The sequence below is a fragment of the Talpa europaea genome (assembly GCF_964194135.1).
Source record: "Talpa europaea genome assembly, chromosome: 9".
NCBI classification, from domain to species: Eukaryota; Metazoa; Chordata; class Mammalia; order Eulipotyphla; family Talpidae; genus Talpa; species Talpa europaea.
Genome location: NC_140076.1, coordinates 114921061 through 114940967, shown reverse-complemented (window position 1 = coordinate 114940967; position 19907 = coordinate 114921061). Strand labels below are relative to the sequence as shown.

At 58.7% G+C, this 19907-nt stretch overlaps 5 protein-coding genes across 5 annotated transcripts; 3 read left to right on the top strand and 2 right to left on the bottom strand.

Moving 5' to 3' along the window:
* Window positions 1-797: 797 nt before the first annotated feature.
* SV2A (synaptic vesicle glycoprotein 2A) lies at window positions 798-8308 on the top strand (the record flags this gene model as incomplete). The annotated part of the gene is made up of 12 exons (XM_084243270.1): window positions 798-1449; window positions 2475-2655; window positions 3392-3543; window positions 3651-3784; window positions 4370-4459; window positions 4668-4778; window positions 4957-5045; window positions 5614-5778; window positions 5943-6076; window positions 6838-7044; window positions 7600-7759; window positions 8125-8308. Exons 1-12 carry the CDS (start codon window positions 831-833, stop codon window positions 8306-8308), a joined length of 2226 nt encoding a protein of 741 aa, XP_084099396.1. The 5' UTR covers window positions 798-830.
* Window positions 8309-12225: 3917 nt separating this feature from the next.
* Window positions 12226-13016, bottom strand: BOLA1 (bolA family member 1; the record flags this gene model as incomplete). Its single annotated transcript, XM_084242681.1, has 2 exons — window positions 12940-13016; window positions 12226-12645 (listed from the first exon to the last, which is right to left on the bottom strand). The coding sequence occupies exon 2, from the start codon at window positions 12637-12639 to the stop codon at window positions 12226-12228; it is 414 nt and encodes a 137-aa protein (XP_084098807.1). The 5' UTR covers window positions 12640-12645; window positions 12940-13016.
* Window positions 13017-16654: 3638 nt separating this feature from the next.
* LOC311177621 (histone H2A type 2-B) lies at window positions 16655-17047 on the top strand (the record flags this gene model as incomplete). The annotated part of the gene is made up of 1 exon (XM_084243790.1): window positions 16655-17047. One exon carries the CDS (start codon window positions 16655-16657, stop codon window positions 17045-17047), a length of 393 nt encoding a protein of 130 aa, XP_084099916.1.
* A 157-nt stretch (window positions 17048-17204) lies between these two features.
* Window positions 17205-17594, bottom strand: LOC311177473 (histone H2A type 2-C; the record flags this gene model as incomplete). Its single annotated transcript, XM_084243519.1, has 1 exon — window positions 17205-17594. The coding sequence occupies one exon, from the start codon at window positions 17592-17594 to the stop codon at window positions 17205-17207; it is 390 nt and encodes a 129-aa protein (XP_084099645.1).
* A 327-nt stretch (window positions 17595-17921) lies between these two features.
* On the top strand, window positions 17922-18302 carry LOC311177400 (histone H2B type 2-E; the record flags this gene model as incomplete). Its single annotated transcript, XM_084243376.1, has 1 exon — window positions 17922-18302. The coding sequence occupies one exon, from the start codon at window positions 17922-17924 to the stop codon at window positions 18300-18302; it is 381 nt and encodes a 126-aa protein (XP_084099502.1).
* Window positions 18303-19907: the final 1605 nt, after the last annotated feature.

The window sequence follows — 19907 nt, the reverse complement described above, 5'->3', positions numbered from 1 at the left end:
CCCGTCTGCTTGATGCTGGAAGCCAAGTAGTTACCCACGAGGCTATGCTGAGAGGAGGCCCCACCGTGTGAGGCCTGCACAGGGCATCCGAGGGAGAGACTGGATGCCTCACCTTCAGGCGCCATCAGTGGGCTCAAGGCAACAGGCTGGGGCACTTGGGGCTCCTTCTACAGAGTCTCCCCCAGCGCCACCCCCAATCAGAAACCCAGATCAGACTAGAGGAGGGGGCTCTGGCTCCTCCTCTTTCCAGTTTTGTTCTCTAGGTGGTGGCGGAGCAGGCGCTGAGCTTGTCCTGGGGTCGGGGTTCAGGGGCAGGACTCTGGGTAGGCGCCTGCGACGCTGGAGCAAATCACTGGGGTCCAGTCCCCAAGGTCAAAGTTAAAGCCTTTGCGGAAGCCCCGCAGTGGCCGGGAGAGTCATTCCTCTTGGGGCTTGAACCGAGGAGAGCAGCTCTGTGCGCACGGCCGGCGGCCCCGCGGACTCCCCGCCTCTCTATTGCCGTCTTCCCCATCTTAGGCCTCACAACCCTCTTTTCTCCCTCTTATTTTTTCTAGATCTCAGAGGCCCCCGGACATAGGCAGCCCTTGCTGACGTCTCGTGGCTCCCGGGCTTAGCCCCCCAACCTGGCTCCTGCTCCCCTTCTCCCTAGCCCGCTTCCCCTGCGCCTTCCCGCGCGCCGCTGAGCCGGGTGCCGGCCGCGGGGTCCCCGCCCTCCCCTCCCGGGCGCGCAGAGGCCTCGCCTCGCTCCGTGCCGGGCAGAGATCGCCGCCCGCCCCCGCGGAGTGACCGGAGGGGCGTCCCACGCGGAGGGCGCACGAGCGAGCGGCGCCATGGAGGAGGGCTTCAGGGACCGCGCCGCCTTCATCCGCGGGGCCAAGGACATCGCCAAGGAGGTGAAGAAGCACGCGGCCAAGAAGGTGGTGAAGGGCCTGGACCGCGTGCAGGACGAGTACTCGCGGCGCTCCTACTCGCGCTTCGAGGAGGACGACGACGACGACGACTTCCCCGCCCCGGCCGACGGCTACTACCGCGGGGACGCGGCCGCCGACGAGGACGAGGGCGGCGCCTCGAGCGACGCCACCGAGGGCCACGACGAGGACGACGAGATCTACGAGGGGGAATACCAGGGCATCCCGCGCGCCGAGGCCGGGGGCAAGGGCGAGCGGCTGGCCGACGGGGCGCCCCTGGCCGCCGTGAGGGGGGGCCTGGGCGAGGGGGCGGCCCCGGGGGGCCGGGGGGAGGCGCAGCGGCGCAAGGACCGCGAGGAGCTGGCGCAGCAGTACGAGGCCATCCTGCGCGAGTGCGGCCACGGCCGCTTCCAGTGGACTCTCTACTTCGTGCTCGGGCTGGCGCTCATGGCCGACGGCGTCGAGGTGTTCGTGGTGGGCTTCGTGCTGCCCAGCGCCGAGAAGGACATGTGTCTGTCCGACTCCAACAAGGGCATGCTGGGTGAGGCTCGCGGCCGCGCCGGCTCCCGCACCCCGCTCCCCAGACGCCCCAGAGGGTCTTCTGCAGCCCGCCCCTCGCACACCCCCTCCTGGGCTGCGAGCGCCGGGGCGGCTGGTGACCTACCCTGTTAGTCCGCAGAGGCGGCGCGGGGGGCGGGGGCTCTGCTGCTTCAGGCTTTTCCTTGCTATCCGGTCCCCCCCTCCCTGATTGGGGGTGCAAGAAGCACCCAGACCCACTTGCTAAAATGGGGAGGGTCAGTTTGGGTGGTGAGGGCAGGAAGAACCAGCCTTCAGCCAGGCTGGCTGCACTTGCCCTGTTGGCCTTGGGGATGCGCAGGGGCCGCTGCTGTCCCTTTGGGATGGACCCGAGGAGAAGGCCCTCCACCCCCGTCCGGAGGCTCAGGTCTTGCCCGCTGTGAAACTGCCAGTCACTCCCTGTTCCTGGGGCTTGGCTGGGGCCTGGGGGAAATGCAGTTTGCGGTAGAGGACGGTTAAGATAACTTGAACTGATTTCGTGGAGGGAGAGAGAAAGGCAGGTTGCAAGCTCGGAAGTCCTGGCGCTGGGAAGTGTCATGCATGGATTCTGCGGTGGGGTGTCCTGGTGTGTGTGGGGGGTGTGGAGGGAACATGAGCAGCTCCGCCTACTGCTTCGAGGTCATTGAGGCAGACAGGACAGAGGGCCCCTGGATGGGGCTGTGAGTCCAGGCAGCGTCATTCCGCACCCGGGCAAGCAGAGGTGGGTGTTGTGGGTGTGACAGGAGTGAGAAGTGGGAGCAAGCAAGAGAGGAAGAGAAGGCGAATTCTGGGGTCCTCCCTTGTCTGCATCCCTGCCTGGAGAGGGACTTTGCGCGTCTGCTCACACTTTTCATCTCCCCCTTGCTCTCACCTCTGGGTAGACTTCGCTTCCTTCTAGACGCCCTTCAGGCGCCCTGAGCCGTTCTGCTGCAGGCTGAGCTCATTCTGATGTTCAGGAGGAGCATGGAGCGTGTCTGCTCATCCCCCGTGCCTCTGCTTTCTCCCTTCCAGGCCTCATCGTCTACCTGGGCATGATGGTGGGGGCCTTCCTCTGGGGAGGCCTGGCTGACCGGCTGGGCAGGAGACAGTGTCTGCTCATCTCTCTCTCCGTCAACAGCGTCTTCGCCTTTTTCTCATCTTTTGTCCAGGGTTATGGCACTTTCCTCTTCTGCCGCCTCCTCTCTGGGGTAGGGTGAGTGTCCACCTGCTGCGTCCCTGGGGGCGGCGCTGCGCCCTGGCCGCTCTGCTGTCTCCAGGACCCACCTGTCAGGCACCCCCGTGGCCTCAGCTATATTTGGGTTGAAGGAATGAATTCCTCTCTCCCCCCGCCGTCTTCAGGGAGGCTTCCCGGGCCAGGATCCGTTGGTCTCATGTCTGCTCCACTCCTGAGCCCCGGGACCACCCTCTAGCTCACTCAAGGCTGGTTCCGTGAGGAGGCCCGGAGCTCCTCAGCCTCTCCGCTAGGTCCTGTGGCCCCTTGGGCTCTGCCCTTCCCAGAGTCCACGTGTTTCTTGCATTTGACGGCAGGCCGTGCCGATGCCCTCACGCGCCCCGTGACCGCCCCACTCCCGTGCTCCTCGGCCTCTGCCTGGTCTCAGCTCTTCAGCACCTGCGCCCACATACCTGCCCTCACAGGCCCCTTTGCCCTTTGTCTTCCTCCGGGGATCTCCCCTCTTTCCTGTGACTGTCTTTCCAACTCTGTCCTCATCTTCAAGATTCCGCGCTTGCTCCTCCTCTACCTGCTTCCCAGCGTCCATGGTGGTTGCTTGGTGGCTGGTGGTGGGGGGAGCTTGAGGGCAGTGTGTGCGAGAAGGAGCCGCGTCAAGGTCTGGAAGATGAAAGGGGCGGGTGGGGGGACCCAGAGCACGGAGGCAGGGGAGCAGAGGTGCGCCCACTTTCCCAGGCTGAATTCTTGCCATGCCCTCCAGGATTGGAGGGTCCATCCCCATTGTCTTCTCCTATTTCTCGGAGTTTCTGGCCCAGGAGAAACGTGGGGAGCACTTGAGCTGGCTCTGCATGTTTTGGATGATTGGTGGAGTCTACGCAGCTGCTATGGCCTGGGCCATCATCCCCCACTACGGTGAGCAGCCCCAGGCAATGCACCCCACACGCCTCCTCTCCTGTGCTCCCTGAGCTGGGGCCCCCGGCCTCTGGCTGCTTTGCTGACGCGGAGACTGTCCCTGCCAGGGTGGAGCTTTCAGATGGGGTCTGCTTACCAGTTCCACAGCTGGAGGGTCTTTGTCCTCGTCTGCGCCTTCCCTTCTGTGTTTGCCATCGGGGCTCTGACCACACAGCCTGAGAGCCCCCGCTTCTTCCTGGAGGTGACTGGGCGGGGCGGGGTGGGGGCAGGGCAGCAGGGCCCCTGTGTTCAAACGCCCACCCTGGGTTTGCTTTGGTCCTTCCTGGCTGCCTTCTTTTCTCATGCGGGATTTTATCTTGCTTCCTTGTCTTGGGACACGTCTCCAGGGGGTTCTGTGGGTGGAGAAACCAGGGGATCAGCTCAGCCATGGGTGGCTTAAGATTTTGCAGGCCCGGGCCCTGACTTCACAGCCCAAAGGAAGTCCTTCCCCCTGCCCCTCCCCTCCAGCGGCCTGGCCCCTCGGGACTGGGATGCTGCCCCCTCTTTGACTGCATAGGGCACCACTCCCCTTGGCATCAGGTTTCTTCTTTCCTTGTGCTGGGGGTCCCCCAGGACCTGTGCTCGAGCCTGCCCCTGGACTCCCCCTGCTGGTGCCCAAGTCTCAGCATATTTTGCTGTGGCCCTGCCGTGGACGCTGTTTCAGAGCTGACACCCACTCTGAGCGGGATTGGGGTGGGGGCCTTTTTGTGCCCCGTGAGCCAGGCTGGAGGGAGCGGGTCTGTAGCCCTGGGCCAGGAGGGGCTGACTGTGTCTGCTGTGGCTCTAGAACGGGAAGCATGACGAGGCCTGGATGGTGCTGAAGCAGGTTCACGACACCAACATGCGCGCCAAGGGGCATCCGGAGCGCGTCTTCTCCGTAAGTGCAGCCCCCAGTTCCCGCGCCTGCGGCCCCAACCCCACTGGGCTCTCCTCTGGGTGCTAACCCCCCACCTTCCCAGACGGTGCCAACCGCACTTGCCCCCAAAGTGACTTGTCAGGACAACGTATCCACCCCGACCTCCCATTTCGTGATGGGAGGGGTGAGGAAATGCAGACACCGTGATCCCCCTTCTTCTTGACTCCAGGTGACCCACATTAAGACAATCCACCAGGAGGATGAGTTGATTGAGATCCAGTCTGATACCGGGACCTGGTATCAGCGCTGGGGTGTCCGGGCCTTGAGCCTGGGGGGGCAGGTAATGGGGATGGGCGAGTGGAGAGAGGAGGGAGTGGGAGCGGTGGGAAGAAAGTTGGGGCTCCAGTCTGGGTGAGGTGTGATGGGTGAGCTGAAAGGAGGTGGGATGGCAGAAAAACGGGGATCTTGGGGTGCTGGAAGTTAGTGCTGCCAGTGTCTGACTGTTCTGTTCCTCCTAGGTTTGGGGGAATTTCCTCTCCTGCTTTGGTCCCGAATATCGACGCATCACCCTGATGATGATGGGCGTGTGGTTCACCATGTCATTCAGGTGAGGAGCTGGGAGTGGGCGCCTTGGTTGTGGCTGGGAGAGGAGTAGAAATGGCAGGGGAGGGGGTGAAAGATGAGGAAAGATGCTGCCCAGCTCCCCTCTGATCCTCCATCTGGCTCCTCTACTTCGTTCATTCATTCAACAAACATCATAGGCTGACCAGTACTGAGCGTCTGCTCTGAGCAGGACTGTGCTGGGGTGAACTGGATGGGGCTCCAGTCCTCACGGAGGAGTTTGTACTCGGGGAGCTGAGCAGACCGGCTGTCAAATAGCGCCAGGCTGCGGTGTGTGTGGAGGGGTGGGGGTACAAGATGCTCTGGGAGAGCAGGGGTGACTGCCCAGCCCAGCCCAGATTAGGGTGCGGGGAGTAATGGGGAGACTGTTTTAGGCAGAGGAGAGCTGATGGCAGACAACAGGGCAGGGGGTGGGTGGGGGTTAGAACAGAGTCACAGAATCTTGGTGAAGAGGGGCAGGAGCAGCGTGCGGGCCTGGCCGCACGGTGTCCGCTTGAGGGACTGTGGTCACTTTCTGCTGGAGCCCTGTGGTAAACCCCTCTTCCGCTCTTCAGCTACTACGGCCTGACCGTCTGGTTTCCCGACATGATCCGCCACCTCCAGGCGGTGGACTACGCCGCGCGCACCAAAGTGTTCCCGGGGGAGCGTGTGGAACATGTGACCTTCAACTTCACGCTGGAGAACCAGATCCACCGAGGGGGGCAGTACTTCAATGACAAGTACGTGGGACCCTCCGCCCCACGCCTCCCCTGTCCCCATGCCCCCTGTGCAAACAGAAGGTGTTGGGGCGTGAGTACCTAGGGTCCTCCTCTGTGGCCCCCTCTTCACTGAGGGAGGAGTCTTGGAGGGTCTGGGGTGAGGGCCTCACCACCTGGCCCTGCAGGTTCATCGGGCTGCGCCTGAAGTCAGTGACGTTTGAGGACTCCCTGTTCGAGGAGTGCTATTTTGAGGACGTCACGTCCAGCAACACCTTCTTCCGCAACTGCACCTTTGTCAACACCGTGTTCTACAACACCGGTGAGGGCTGTCCCCGGGAGGTGGGAGCACCTGGGGGGGAAGGGAGGCCTCCTCACGCCCCAGCTCAGGGTTTCCCAGCTGAGCCTTGGGGGAGGTGGTATGGGGGTCCATTCGCTACCACCAGTCACTCCAAAAATCAAATGGAAACGGGACATTTTTGGGCAGCGCGGGATCCAGGCATTGTGTGTCTTTGCCTTTGGCTGGGATGAAAGCATCGCGGTACCTCAGTGCAGCCATACTCATTCATTAGATGCACTTCAGGAGAGGGCACAGTCCTTCCAAACAGGACCCTTGGGATACAGAAAAACAGTAACAGGGATATTTGGTGGGAAAGAGGTTGGATCATTGCCTTAATCTTTTTAATAGTGATTCTTCAACTAGATGCAGGTGAAATGCTGGTTTTCTCGGCTAGACTGAGCTTTCCCGCTACAGGAGAAACAGCGAATAGGACTTTTAATGATTTTTAGTATTTTTCTCAGTAATATTTCATGACACGGCTTAGTGCCAGCTAGAGTGGACCGTGAGGACGCATAAGTCCAGCGAGCGCTAATGAGGAAGCTGGGGCGCGGCCAGCACAGGGATCCGCTCCATGGGCTGCGGTCACCGTGTGCTGGAAAGGCCCGTCCGGCCGCGGGGTCCTCTGTGGTTTGGAATGAGTGTCCCCGATGGCTATGGGAGCCACGCTGCTAGAGGCAGGGCCCCCCAAGCTGGCCCCAGGCTCACTGCCCTGACCCCCCTCCTGTCTTGGCCTTGGCTCCCAGACCTGTTTCAGTACAAGTTTGTGAACAGCCGTCTGGTGAACAGCACGTTCCTGCACAACAAGGAGGGCTGCCCGCTGGACGTGACCGGGACGGGCGAGGGCGCTTACATGGTGTACTTCGTCAGCTTCCTGGGGACGCTGGCTGTGCTCCCCGGGAACATCGTGTCTGCGCTGCTCATGGACAAGATCGGCCGGCTGCGCATGCTCGGTGAGGGGCCGGCGGGTGGGCCGGGCAGGCTCTGTGCATTGTTTGGGGGCCCCGTGGGCAGAGGGAGGCTGTTGGTGGCTTCTTGACAGTCTGTGGAAGAGCTACCCGGGGAAGGTTCTCTCTAATGCCTTCGGCTTAGGGGTTCCTGTGTGGAAGCTACTTTGGGGGTACAGGAGGTAGGCGGATAGGGAGCCCTTAAGGACACAGGCTTCAAGATTACTGGCTTTGAACCTCAGCTCCGCCACCTACCTGGGCAAGTTCCTTACCCTCTGTGACCCAGTTCTCTTCTGCAAAATGGGGGTGAGGATGGTGCCTCGGTTAGATGGGTGCCTATGGGCATCAGGGTGGATGGCCCACAGCTGGCACTGAAGAAGCGGTTGTTGCTGATATTATTAACCAGCCCGTGATGAGGGAGCTCCGGCAGGAGTGAGAAGCGCTCTCCTCGGCTGCTGGGGCGAGAGTCACCCCGGGCTGCCCTCAAAGCGGGCTGATGGCCAGGGTGGGTGGAGGGTCCGCTGCACCTGGACTCACTGCTGTCTCCTCCCCTGGCTCCAGCCGGCTCCAGCGTGATGTCCTGCGTCTCCTGCTTCTTCCTGTCTTTTGGGAACAGCGAGTCAGCCATGATTGCTTTGCTCTGCCTTTTTGGGGGGGTCAGCATTGCCTCCTGGAACGCGCTGGACGTGTTGACTGTGGAACTCTACCCCTCGGACAAGAGGTAGTTGGAGCCTGGTGGAGGGGGCCTCGCGTGCAGGGGAGAAGGGGGGTTGGGGGGCGGAGTGGGAGGAGCCTTGGGGGTAGAAGGAGACACATTCCCACTGTCTTCTCTGAGAACCAGAGCTTGTGTGTTCACGCCTGAGAATCTACTTTTGGGTCTCTCTTCCCTCTCGCCTCCCAACTTCTCTCCCGTCCCTGGCGGACATCCCTTGTCCCTGATCCTTCTGCCCGTGCTCTCCCTCTTGGATGCTGCCTGCCTCCCCCTTCTCTGCCCCAACTGCCCCCCTTCCTCACCAAACCCTCCCTCCCGTCTTCCTGTGTCTCCTCCTGGCTGGACCCGCTGCTGCCCGGGGTGGCTCCGAGCAGAACCACAGCCTTCGGCTTCCTGAACGCCCTGTGCAAGCTGGCAGCCGTGCTGGGCATCAGCATCTTCACTTCCTTTGTGGGGATCACCAAGGCCGCGCCCATCCTCTTTGCCTCAGCTGCCCTCGCCCTTGGGAGTTCTCTGGCCCTGAAGCTGCCCGAGACCCGGGGGCAGGTGCTGCAGTGAGGGGTCCCCGGGGCTTCGGGGTGGCAGGCACACTGTGAGACCAACAGCCCCTTCTCTCCCCTCCCTGCCCTGCCTCTCTGGCCCCAGAGCCCTCCTCCCCCGCCCATTTGGTGTCTTAGCCGTGTGTGCGCGTGTGTGCATGTGTGTGACCCCGTGGGCAGGGACTACAGGGAAGGCCCCAGTTTCGGGGTGTAGCTCTTACTCCCCACCTCCTACCACCCTCGACTTTGCACAAGCAGAGGCTTGGCCCCTCCCTTCTCCCCCAGTGTTAGTGAAGGGCCCCCGCTATTGCAGGCTCCAGAACAGGCTTCCGTCTGCCCCTTAATTCCCTCTGCCCAAGCCCTGGGCATGTGCTCCTGCTGGGGGCTGGGGCGCGATGTGGGACATGGACCAAAAGCTCTCCTCAGAGTCCGAAGGGCCACAGGTGCCCTCGCACACCTCCTGTTGGATGCTGGGGGAGTAGCAATAAACCTCAGCCCCCTGGCCTCCACTTCCCCCTCAGTGAAATTAGCTTTCGGAGTCTTATTTATATATTAAGTTCTGAGGCAGCTTGGCAGGACTGTGTGCGCGTGTGTGCGCGTGTGAGCGTGCGTGTGTATGTGTTGCGTGTGTATGTGTTGTGGGGTGGGGGTGTCACTCTGCTGTCCTAAAATACAAGTCAAGGGTAATGTCAGTGGACGCGCACACGATCCTGCCTCCCACGGTACTTCCTTAATCCTGTGTTTGTGCCAGGCCTGGAGGGAGGAGCCCTGGGCCAGACTAAAGCTGAGAGTCCCACAGTCTCGGGAGATCTGGGGGCCCCTGACAAGTCCATCTCCGCTGCTCCTCTCGAGAAGCACAGGCCATCTCTGGAGGGAGAGGCCCCACCCGCCATAGCACAGAGAGGCACCGCACAGCCGCCCTTCATGCCACACCCGTGCCCTCTCGGGCAGGAGCAGGGGAGGGAAGACACAGGCGCGTGGTCAAACCAGCAGATCAAAAAGCACAAGGAGCTGGGGCAGGGGCAGGAAGCAGGGTCCTGCCAGCACCTCCTCTGAAGTGGGAAGTGGTTGGGCACCCCAGTACAGGGACCAGGAGCCTCAGTTTCCCCATCTCACCGTTCCACTGGATCGGCCCTGTAGGTTAAGCTGCCCCTGCCCAACCCTACTCTGTGTGGCTGCTTTCTTTGGTGCCCCTCCTCACCCCCATAGCTGTGATGTGTTGTAGTTTTTAGCTGTTTGTAAAATGTTAAAAAAAAGTTAAAAGGAAAAATGTGAAAACAACAAAAAAAGAAAATCCAAATACACCCTCCTCATGCTGCGTCTGGTGGGCCCCCTCCCACGGCCACTCCCCCCATTTGTAACACTGAACCAGATGGTGACTGTTCAACTCCTTGGTGTCTGTGCTCAAAGGACTGCCTTCTCCTCCAGTCCCCGGTGCGCGAGCGTGCGCCCTCCCCCTTCACTTGCTGGACGCAGCCCTCTCCCCTGCACCCCCTGGAGGGACCCATCCATCTTCCTTAGTCTCCTGGGGAACCCTAAACACAACTCTGTTGATGTGAAAAATGAAATGAAAAATATTGATGAAAAATAAAAAGGAAACAAAATCCTCAAAATCCAAAAATGGCCGGGTCTGCTTTTTTGCCTCTCCGCCTGCGTTCCGCGCCGGTCCCGCGCCCCGCACTCCTGGGATGGGAAACTGGCAAAAAGGAAATACGACTGCGCTCCCCAGCCTGAAGGCCAGAGCACCGCCTCACGTTTACTTCCGGAGTTGGCTTCACTATCTTGCTCTTTCCACGTGCACAGACAGAGGACCCCTCTCGCTCGCCCAGGCTGGAAAGCTGGGGTAATGTCCCACAACTCAGCAGCAAAGAAACTGATAACCTGATTAAAACCTGGACTAAGGGCTTGAACAGAGATTGCGCTGAATTGCCAACAGGTGTATGAAAAAGGCTGTCTCTCCTCATCAGGAAAATGCAAGCAAAACCACAAAGAGAGGCCACCTCATACGTCAGGATGGCTATTACAAAAACACAAAAAACAATGTGGAGAAACCAGAACTCCCGCGGGCTGTTGATGGGAACGCAACATGGTGTCGCTGCAATGGAAGAGTATGGAGGTTTTTCAGAAAGTTAAAAATAGAAGTATATGACTCAGCAACTCCACTTCTGGGTATTTACCCAAAAGAACTGAAGAGATAATAGCACTCCCATGCTCACGCAGCGCTATGAGCTAAGATTCGGAAATAACCCAAATGTTCATCGATGGTTAAAATGGATGGTTAAAATCTGCTATACGCATGCAATGGGATTCTATTTGACTTAAAAAAAAAAAAATTCTGCAATAATGTGACAACATGGGTGAATCATGAGGACACTGTGCTGAGACCAGCCAGTTACAAAGAGAAATACTGTATGATTCCGTTTGTATGAACTATCTAAAACAGCCACATTCATAGAATCAAAGACTGGAATGGTGGGGGAGAAAATCAGTGGGTTTCAGGTAAGCGCCAGTAAGTCACAGACATCTGCTGCAGAGCATCTTGCCCAGTTTGCTGATGTATTGTACACTTAGAGGGCAGATCTCACGTCAAGTGTTCTTACCACAGGAGACTACAAAAATTAAAAAAAAACAAAAAAAAAAAAAACCCCAAATTAAACAGATGGAATGTTTCTTGAAAATAGAAACTACTTTCCTGTAAATCCTCTTGTATCCTTAAATATATAGACTAAGGATGCCATTTGTGACTTTTGGGATCAGAATCCTATTTTTGGAAGAGACAGAATCCAGAATTCACATTTTAAACAAGCTCCTTTAGAAATTTTGATCTGTGAGATCCGAAAACCACTGCCGGGAGTTGCCATGAACCCTCCCTCTAGTTCATTTCCATCCTCAAGCCATTTTCTGACTTTTCCCCTTAATTTTCAAATCAACTTCTTTTCCATTCCCACCACCGACCTCCATGCCAGGGTTCCACTTCACTTTTCAGGATTTCAATGTCACCAACCTCCGTGCCAAACCATCTGCATATCACTACCAAATGTGCTCCAAAATGCTTCCAGCATGTCCCTCCTCAAATGTCAACTTGCTCCCAAGCAGATGTAATTTAAACTCTTTAGCCAGAATTGTCAAGATTTATGTTAGTCAAGCCTTTTCTTTAGTATATAAGTTCTTTTTCCACATTGAGATCACCAGAAAGTTGCTTATCTAGACATTGAATTCCCCTCAGAAACAGATTTGGAAGCTCCTAAGGGCAACAGAAAGTTTTTCTCAACCCTCCAGCCTCAGTCTCTAGGTTATCATCTTTTCACTGCCTTCTTAATTTTTTTTTAGATTTTCTTTACAAACAAATCTTTTTGGAAGTAGACAGGCTGTTAAAAAGCCAAACACGCCCCCAGCTGTGACTCAAATATGTCTTTGTCTTGTTCAACAACGCTACCTCCACTTGGGTTCTCCCTGCCTGCAACACTCTGCCTCTCCTTCCGGATTTAATTCCCTGCTTTCCTTTAAAGATCCAACCAGGACCTCCGCTGTGAAGCCCTTTCTGACTTCCTTAGAACTCAACTGTCTTTCTTCTCCCAAGAACATCTATAGCACCGATTCAGCAGGCCCTTAACACAACAGTGCACTTCAGAGGCTAAGTTTTCTTTTAATGTACAGGATTGTTTTCAACTCATCAGGTCTGGTGGTTCCTTAGTCACAATTTAACATGAAAAAAAGTGACTGCGTTTCCTGACCAGTCCAGGGCAAGGGCACTAGTGAGTGTCCCCGGCTTAGCTTTGACTTGCAGTGACACCACCTCCAGAGAGCGAGTACATGCTCGTAGAACGGGGTCCAGGGTCCTGACCCCTGCAAACACCAGATTGTATAGAGGGGTAGAGGGTCCAGTAGCTTATTCTCCTTCAGCCCATCTGGATCCTGACGCTCCCTCTTGCGGTTTCAGGGGCTCCCTCGGGTTTTCTTGCTTCCACCCAGGCAGGGGGGGCTCGTGTCCAGGTGAGGGTTCTCCTTCCACTGGGCGGGCGTCCGCGCCTGTATGGCCAGCGCGTGGACCGGCCCCGCGAGCTCCTCCGCCAGCGCAGCGTGGACCAGCCGGTGCCGCTGCAGGGGGCTCAGCCCCTCGAAGCGCGAGCTCACCACGGCCACGCGGAAGTGCGTCTCGCTGCCCGGGGGCACCGCGTGGCCGCCGCTCTCGTTGCTCAGCTCCAGCACCTCGGGGCGGAGGGCCTGCTCCAGCTTCGCGCGAATGGCGGCCTCGACCGGGCCGCCGGCCCCCGACCCGGCCGCGCCGCGGGACAGGCAGCCGCGGCCGGCCATGGACAGCAGGCGCCCGGCCCGCGCGGCGCTCGGCATCGGCTGCTGGGGACGAGGACGCGGGCGGCAGGGAGGTCAGGTGAGCGCCCCGGCCGCCCCCGCCCCGTCCAGCCCGCCCCCCACCCCCCCCAGGGGCCCCCCGGCGCCCGCTCCTGCGTGACGGGGGCTCCGGGCCCCGCGGCGGGCAGCGGCGGGTGAGGGGTAGCGGGGCTCGCGGGCGAGCGCGTCGTTACTAAAGGGATTCGCGAGCAGGAGGCCGGAAGCGGCCTGGGGCGCACGTGCAGCCCGGGGCTTCTGGACGGACCAGGGCCCCGCGGAACCCCGGGCCGGACCCTCTACCTTCCGCTCGGGCTCAGCGACCGCGGCCGCCGCTCGGGAACCAGGTCAGGCGTCCAGGGCGAAGCGCGGGCCTCGCGCCCCGCGGCATGCTGGGAAATGGAGTCCTGGCCGCCGAAGATTGACGCGGAGGGCGCCGAGGATCACGGGAAGTGTAGTAGGAGGGCGCCGAGGATCACGGGAAGTGTAGTAGGAGGGCGCCGGGGCCCCACGGGAACCGTGGCCGGCGTGGGCCGGGCTGCGGACACACAGGAAAGCAGGGCAGAGCGGATACGGGCGCAATTGAGACTGGAATTCTTTGACCCATTTTATTGCAACACATTTTTGTAGGTCATCTAGCCCAGCTCCTCTATCGCACATACGAGAACATGGAAGTTCCTTGCAGTTATTGAATTCATGATTACTGTGCGCCGAACCAGTCCTGGTCACCGGCGAACAAAGACTTTATGTTTCCAGTTAGTTATGCGCAAGTGAGCGGGCAATTGCGGTGGCAATCGTCAGTGTACCATGTTGGGCCGACGACCAGTGGCCAGGCGGCATGCTGCCCAGACTTGGGGGCAGAGAAAACTTCTGAGATTTTAGAGAACAGTCTAAAAAAGAGCATGACACCCTCTTAGCAGTCCTTCATAGTGAGACTGTGGAGTTGTACATGCAAAGGCCAGGGGGTTAGCGACGCGGGGTGGGGGGCGGCGGCGAGGGTGTGTGTTTTTTTCTAGTGTAGTTAGGCGTGATTGGAGCCCCCCCCCACGTCCCTCCCACAGGATGATGGTAATGGGGAGGACAGGACTCACACCACCTGGACCTTGCTAGGAGGGGTGTGTCTTTGTCTTAGGAGCAGTGGGGAGCTAATGAGACCCCTCCTACTACAGTAGGAGGTAAGATTCTCAAGTCATTGTCTCCAAGGATGGGACTTTGGGCAGTATTTATGAGGTGGAAGAACAAATGTAGAAAATGCAAATTGGTAGAGTCTGATCGGTTGCTTTCTGCTAAATCGTGGTTAAACTTGAATTTGGATCCTGAACTGACTGAGACCCCTTGCTTCTGAATGTTGTCTGGCATCTTTTGTTGTCCATGGCTGGTTTTGTCCAGGCAATGTCTTGAATGTCTTGAAGATAGTGAACAGTGTCTGGGCCCTGAAACACAACTTGTCAATTGAAATACTGGCTTTTTTCTTTTTCCTTGTTCAATATGGGTAGGGGTACTTTTGTCCCCCTGTTGCCACCCCACCTTGACATTCTTAGAATACAAGAAGAAAGAGCAAATGACCATCATGACCACTATGGTTTCAGAATGGAGCTAGAGTCCAAGATAAATATTTGATTAACTAGATTTCCTGGGAAGAAACTCGGTTGCTTTTGGCTAAAATCCCAGAGGTGTTAAAAGAAATAAGATCCAGACTTTGTTTGTGACTGTGTGTGCTTTTTACAAATGGCCTGCTCTCTTTTATTTTCTAATGGCTCTGGTGAGAATGTTGGGAAATGACCGCTGGGGACCAATAGATAGTAATTGAGCTTGAGCCTGGTAGAATTTAATTTGTAGGCTATTGGCCTAGCTAGACTTCTCTAACAAGGTTTTATAGCTGGATGGAATCTAAAGTATCAGCCTATTCACATTCCTTCTTTCTCTCCCTTCCTCCAGAGGAAGAAAGGGAGGCTGGGAAAAGTGAGTTTGTGAAGCTCAATATCTATCAGTAGTTAGTGAAACAGTGTGAATGAAAAGGTAAAAGAGCACAATTGAGTCAGACAGACTTGGGTTCTAATCATGTCTTTGTACGTAGCAACGTGAACCTTAGTTCCCTTATCTATGAAACAAGTATATCTGCTTGATAGGTGCTCCTAGCAGAGGGCTTTTCACATAATTATGCCTTTATGTAAGAATATCTTTTCCCTTCATTCTTCCTAATAGCCCAGCATTGCTGTGATAGAAGAGTATAGAAGGGGGAGGGAGGGCTAACTAGCCCCTCAAGCAGGGCCTCTCTCAGGGTATCAGAGTTGTGATAGGATCCCCACTATTTGGGTTCAGACCCTGTAGTTTTAAGAAGCTGACAGTATCAGAACTTTCAGTGGACTGGTTTCTTTGGGAGAGACTCACCCTAACGAGATAAACAAGAAATTTATGAATTGTCCAGAACGCAAATTCATTCACTTCTAGTAATAGATATTTCCCTCCAATAACTGCCTCTTCTCATGCTACCAAGTAGCAAGTACTTGGTAAGTGTGGTTGAGTAAAGTTGAGAATAAGCGAGAGGCTCCAGGAACATAATGCAAGTCTTCTTTTCTCTATTGCGTCCTCAGAATACTCAGGAAAGGGTGAAGACTGTTGGGGGTTGTAGAACTTCTAGGAATGGGAAGCCGAGGAGGAAGAAACAGAACCTTCAGGAACGACTTCTGTGAAGGGCAGATGGTGGATTAGCAAACGCGTCTGCGGGGGCTGTTGCTGAAGTCGGAGAGGGATGAGGAGGCAGCAGGAGGAGCATGGAGAGAAAGGCCGAAGAGAGAAGTTGCTGAGATGCAGGGAAGCACAGACTCTGGCGGAGGTTCCTGGGAGATCGTCGGTGCGGTCCAGGGAGAGCGAAGCGGGGCCGAGGGTGGTTGTTTGGATGCGTTCTCTTTGGACAGGTTGTTGGGACAGTCAGCAGGAATAAGGGTGTGAACTTCTGAAACAAATTAGGATGTGCAGAGCAATGGGAGTGAAGAGCGAAAGAGGCCGGTGGAGAGGGAAACAGAGCCCGGAGAGACGCCCAGATTTAGGGAGGGCCGAGGAATCGGATGAGGACATGCCTAGAGTGTGTTTGTAACAGAATGCGCTTTTAAATTTTATTCCTTAGAAAAGCATCACTTTAAATTTAGCTTTCTGACTTTTCTTGTGCCTTCAGCACTTTCACGATTTCCTGCTCCTCGATGGAGCCGCTTTAGAGGGTTTTTCGATCCCGACGCCCTCACAGGGCTCCAGGCCCCGCGAGTTCTCACCCCCCGGGCGCGGCCCGCGCGGGCTTCTGCCGCTTTCCCAGCCGTCTTCGTGTAACGGGGACCAGCCCACCGCCCGGCCTCGGGGAAGGCAGGGGGGCCCGCGCCCCGTCCCGGCCGTGCGGAGGGCGACATCCTGCAAGCCCGAGGGCGTTTCCACGCGCCGCGGCGCCGCCTGCAGGCGAGCGGGGAGGCTCCCCGCGCGGGCGCGGTCACGCGGCCCCGGCGCAGAGGCGCGCGGGCGGGGCGGCGACTGCCCGGATGGAGCCGGCCCGGGCGGCGCACCCGTCGGGGGCTCTGCGGTGACGCCACGCCGAGGGCGGGGCCTGGGGGGGTAATCAGGGCGCCGCGAAAACCGGCCGGAAAGGCCCGAAGGCGGGAGTGGCGGCCTCGGCCCTCCCTGGGAGGCCCCGGCCTCGGCCGGAAAACAACCGCCACGTAGCGAAACACAAACAAGCCGCGCCGGCGTCCGTGCGTCTTCCCTTTAACAACCTCGCTATGCAAATTAGGGGCCTAAGGTGGTCCGCAGCGATTGGTCGCTACTCGCGGAATCGTCACTTCCTCGCGGAGCTGGAGGCAAACGAGGAGCCCGCAGCCGCGTCCCCATTGGCTGCGAGATTGGGCCCCGCTCCCGGCCAATCAGGCTGCGGCCCTTCACCCCTCCCGGTGGCTCTTATAAATTACATCAAATTGGGTACCCTTTCCACATCTTTCTCCTTGAAAAAGGAGCTGCCACTGCATTTTTAGCCGTAATGTCAGGCCGTGGCAAGCAGGGAGGCAAGGCCCGCGCCAAGGCCAAGTCGCGCTCGTCCCGCGCCGGGCTGCAGTTCCCGGTGGGGCGTGTGCACCGCCTGCTGCGCAAGGGCAACTACGCCGAGCGGGTGGGCGCGGGCGCCCCGGTGTACCTGGCCGCGGTGCTGGAGTACCTGACGGCCGAGATCCTGGAGCTGGCGGGCAACGCGGCGCGCGACAACAAGAAGACACGCATCATCCCCCGCCATTTGCAACTAGCTGTGAGGAATGACGAGGAGCTCAACAAGTTACTCGGGGGTGTCACCATTGCCCAGGGGGGCGTCCTGCCCAATATCCAGGCTGTCTTGTTGCCCAAGAAAACGGAGAGTCACAAGCCAGGCAAGAACAAGTAATTAGGAGGTTGGCACCCCCACTCACCCAAAGGCTCTTTTAAGAGCCACCAAAGTGTCAAACGAGGGGCTGGTCACGGAACAGCGCATTAGCTCTTTTTTTGAAAACCTGGGTGGCTCTAAAAAGAGCCTTTGGTCTTTGGTTTTACTTTGTCAGCGCTTATTTGCTTTTGGCCTTGTGGCTTTCGGTTTTCTTGGGCAGCAGCACGGCCTGGATGTTGGGCAGCACGCCGCCCTGCGCGATCGTCACCTTGCCCAGCAGCTTGTTGAGCTCCTCGTCGTTGCGGATGGCCAGCTGCAGGTGGCGCGGGATGATGCGCGTCTTCTTGTTGTCGCGCGCCGCGTTGCCCGCCAGCTCCAGGATCTCGGCCGTCAGGTACTCCAGCACGGCCGCCATGTACACCGGCGCGCCCGCGCCCACCCGCTCGGCGTAGTTGCCCTTGCGCAGCAGGCGGTGCACACGCCCCACCGGGAACTGCAGCCCGGCGCGGGACGAGCGCGACTTGGCCTTGGCGCGGGCCTTGCCTCCCTGCTTGCCGCGACCAGACATGACTGGAAGAGAGAAGTAGAAGCTCTGGAGCTCGGAATCTCGCAAGAAAACAGAATTGAAAAAAAACAGCAGCTGAAAAGCCTTTATAAGCTTTCCTAGGGGTGGGGTCAGGAGCGAGGTTTTCATTGGTCCTAAATTGGCTCCCGAGCCGGCCAATGAGGTGAAGAATCAGTGTTGTGACGTAGCCTATGACTGCAAACGCAGGCGCCTACACGGCCCAATGGAAACGAAGGACTTTTGGAGCCCTCATTTGCATGCGGTGGTTATAAAAGGATCAGGCCCGCCCCTTCTCCCACTTTTCTTTGCTGGCCAGTGTTGCGTTCCACAATGCCTGAGCCGGCCAAGTCCGCGCCCGCGCCCAAGAAGGGCTCCAAGAAAGCGGTCACCAAGGCCCAGAAAAAGGACGGCAAGAAGCGCAAGCGCAGCCGCAAGGAGAGCTACTCCATCTACGTGTACAAGGTGCTGAAGCAGGTGCACCCCGACACGGGCATCTCGTCCAAGGCCATGGGCATCATGAACTCCTTCGTCAACGACATCTTCGAGCGCATCGCGGGCGAGGCGTCCCGCCTGGCGCACTACAACAAGCGCTCGACCATCACGTCGCGCGAGATCCAGACGGCCGTGCGCCTGCTGCTGCCCGGCGAGCTGGCCAAGCACGCCGTGTCCGAGGGCACCAAGGCCGTCACCAAGTACACCAGCTCCAAGTGAGTCCCCGCCACCCGGGACGCGGCGCTCGCCCAGACGCCCGCCGGCCGCTTGGCTCCAAAGGCTCTTTTCAGAGCCACCACCGGGTCACCAGAAAGAGCTTTGTTCACGGCCTCGCTCCCAGTTACTTCCCACTAAGTTGCTCCAGTTGGCAAAAGCCCCTCGGGGCGGCGCGCGCAGCTTCTCCAGCCTCCGCCTCGAGGCTCTTGGCGCGTAAGCGGCTTTGCTCTGAGTCTGGGGCGCGCCCCGAACCCGCCACGCTTGGCTTTCCCGAGTCACTTGTAAGCGGGGCGCTGAGCGCCGGCGCTGTCCTGGCGGCTCCGGGGCGGTCGTCGCGATGAGAGGCGGAGATGACGCACCTCAGGCCGCCGATCCCGGCTCCCGCGAACACTGCGTCACCCGGACACTCCCCGCGCGCCCGGCCGCCCGCGCGACGCCGCCTGCGGTGGGCCCCGGCGTGTCGGGCCGTGGCGCCCGGCCTCAGCCCTGCTGCGCTGGACGGCGCGGGTGTTCAGAGGCCCGCGCGCGCCGCCGGCGTTCACAGCTGCTGGCTCGCGCCGCTCCCTGTGCGGTGTTGGAATGCTTCTCGGTGTGTCGTCCCTGCGTCTCCGCCTCCCTCGCGAGCCCAGGTCAGGCGCTGCGGCGCGCGGTCCCTGGGCTCCATCCAGGCACCCCCGCGCCCGCCCCGGCGCGCCCGTTAGTTGGCGGGGGGCGCCCTGCCGCCCCGCCGGCCGCTCGCGGCTGCATCCTCCTCGCGGTTGTGCAGGAGCCGGGGGTGTCTCCCCTTGTCTTCCTCAAGCCCCTCACGCGCGCCGACTCCCGGCGGGGTCCACTGCAGCGTCAGCGCCCACCCGCGCCCGGCGCGCGGAGATCACTCGCGGGGCATCGCTTTCCCCGCCCTTCGTCACCGCCGCGGGCGGGCGAGTGCGCCTCACCCCGGAGGGGATGTGAAGGCGGAGGCGCGTGGAGATGTTCCTGAAGCGCCTGCCCAGCTCTGCGCCTGGTCGTTGCAGGGCAGCAGCGGGGAGGCCGCCCGTGATGGTGTTTCGGGGTCGTGCGGGAAGTGGCTGCAGTAGGTCTTCCCTTTAGGCGCCTTTTTTGGGGAATCTTATAAATTTGCAGCGTTAGTTCTTCGCCCTTTTCTAACTTGATCCTCTTCCCAAAGGAAATTTACACGTTTAATTTATACGCACCACCTCATTTACTTTTCAGGAGACGAGGGTAGATCTTGCAAGGTGTGGGCATCGGTGAAGTCCTTTTCAGAGAGGCAAAGGGATTGGTCGGTGGTTATGCAGTGGGCATCGTCCACTCACATCCTCAGGTGGGAGGATTCTTGCAGTTTAGTTTTACTTGGTGTGATTACAGAGGCTCCATCTACCTAAGCCTTTATATTGGGTTAGGGGCTGATCAGTTATTCAGTTTTGCTCTTGGCTGATGGGTCCTGAGTTCGTTGCAGGCGTTTCCTGAATCCAGAAGAGCACCAGACATTATCAAAGACGGCATGAGTCTTGTGTTCCCTTCGTGTGTGTTCTCACCTGTGTTTAGATGCTGTTGTTAATAAAGTTACCAATTAATTAAAAAGCTTGATTGGATTCTTCTATCTGCAGT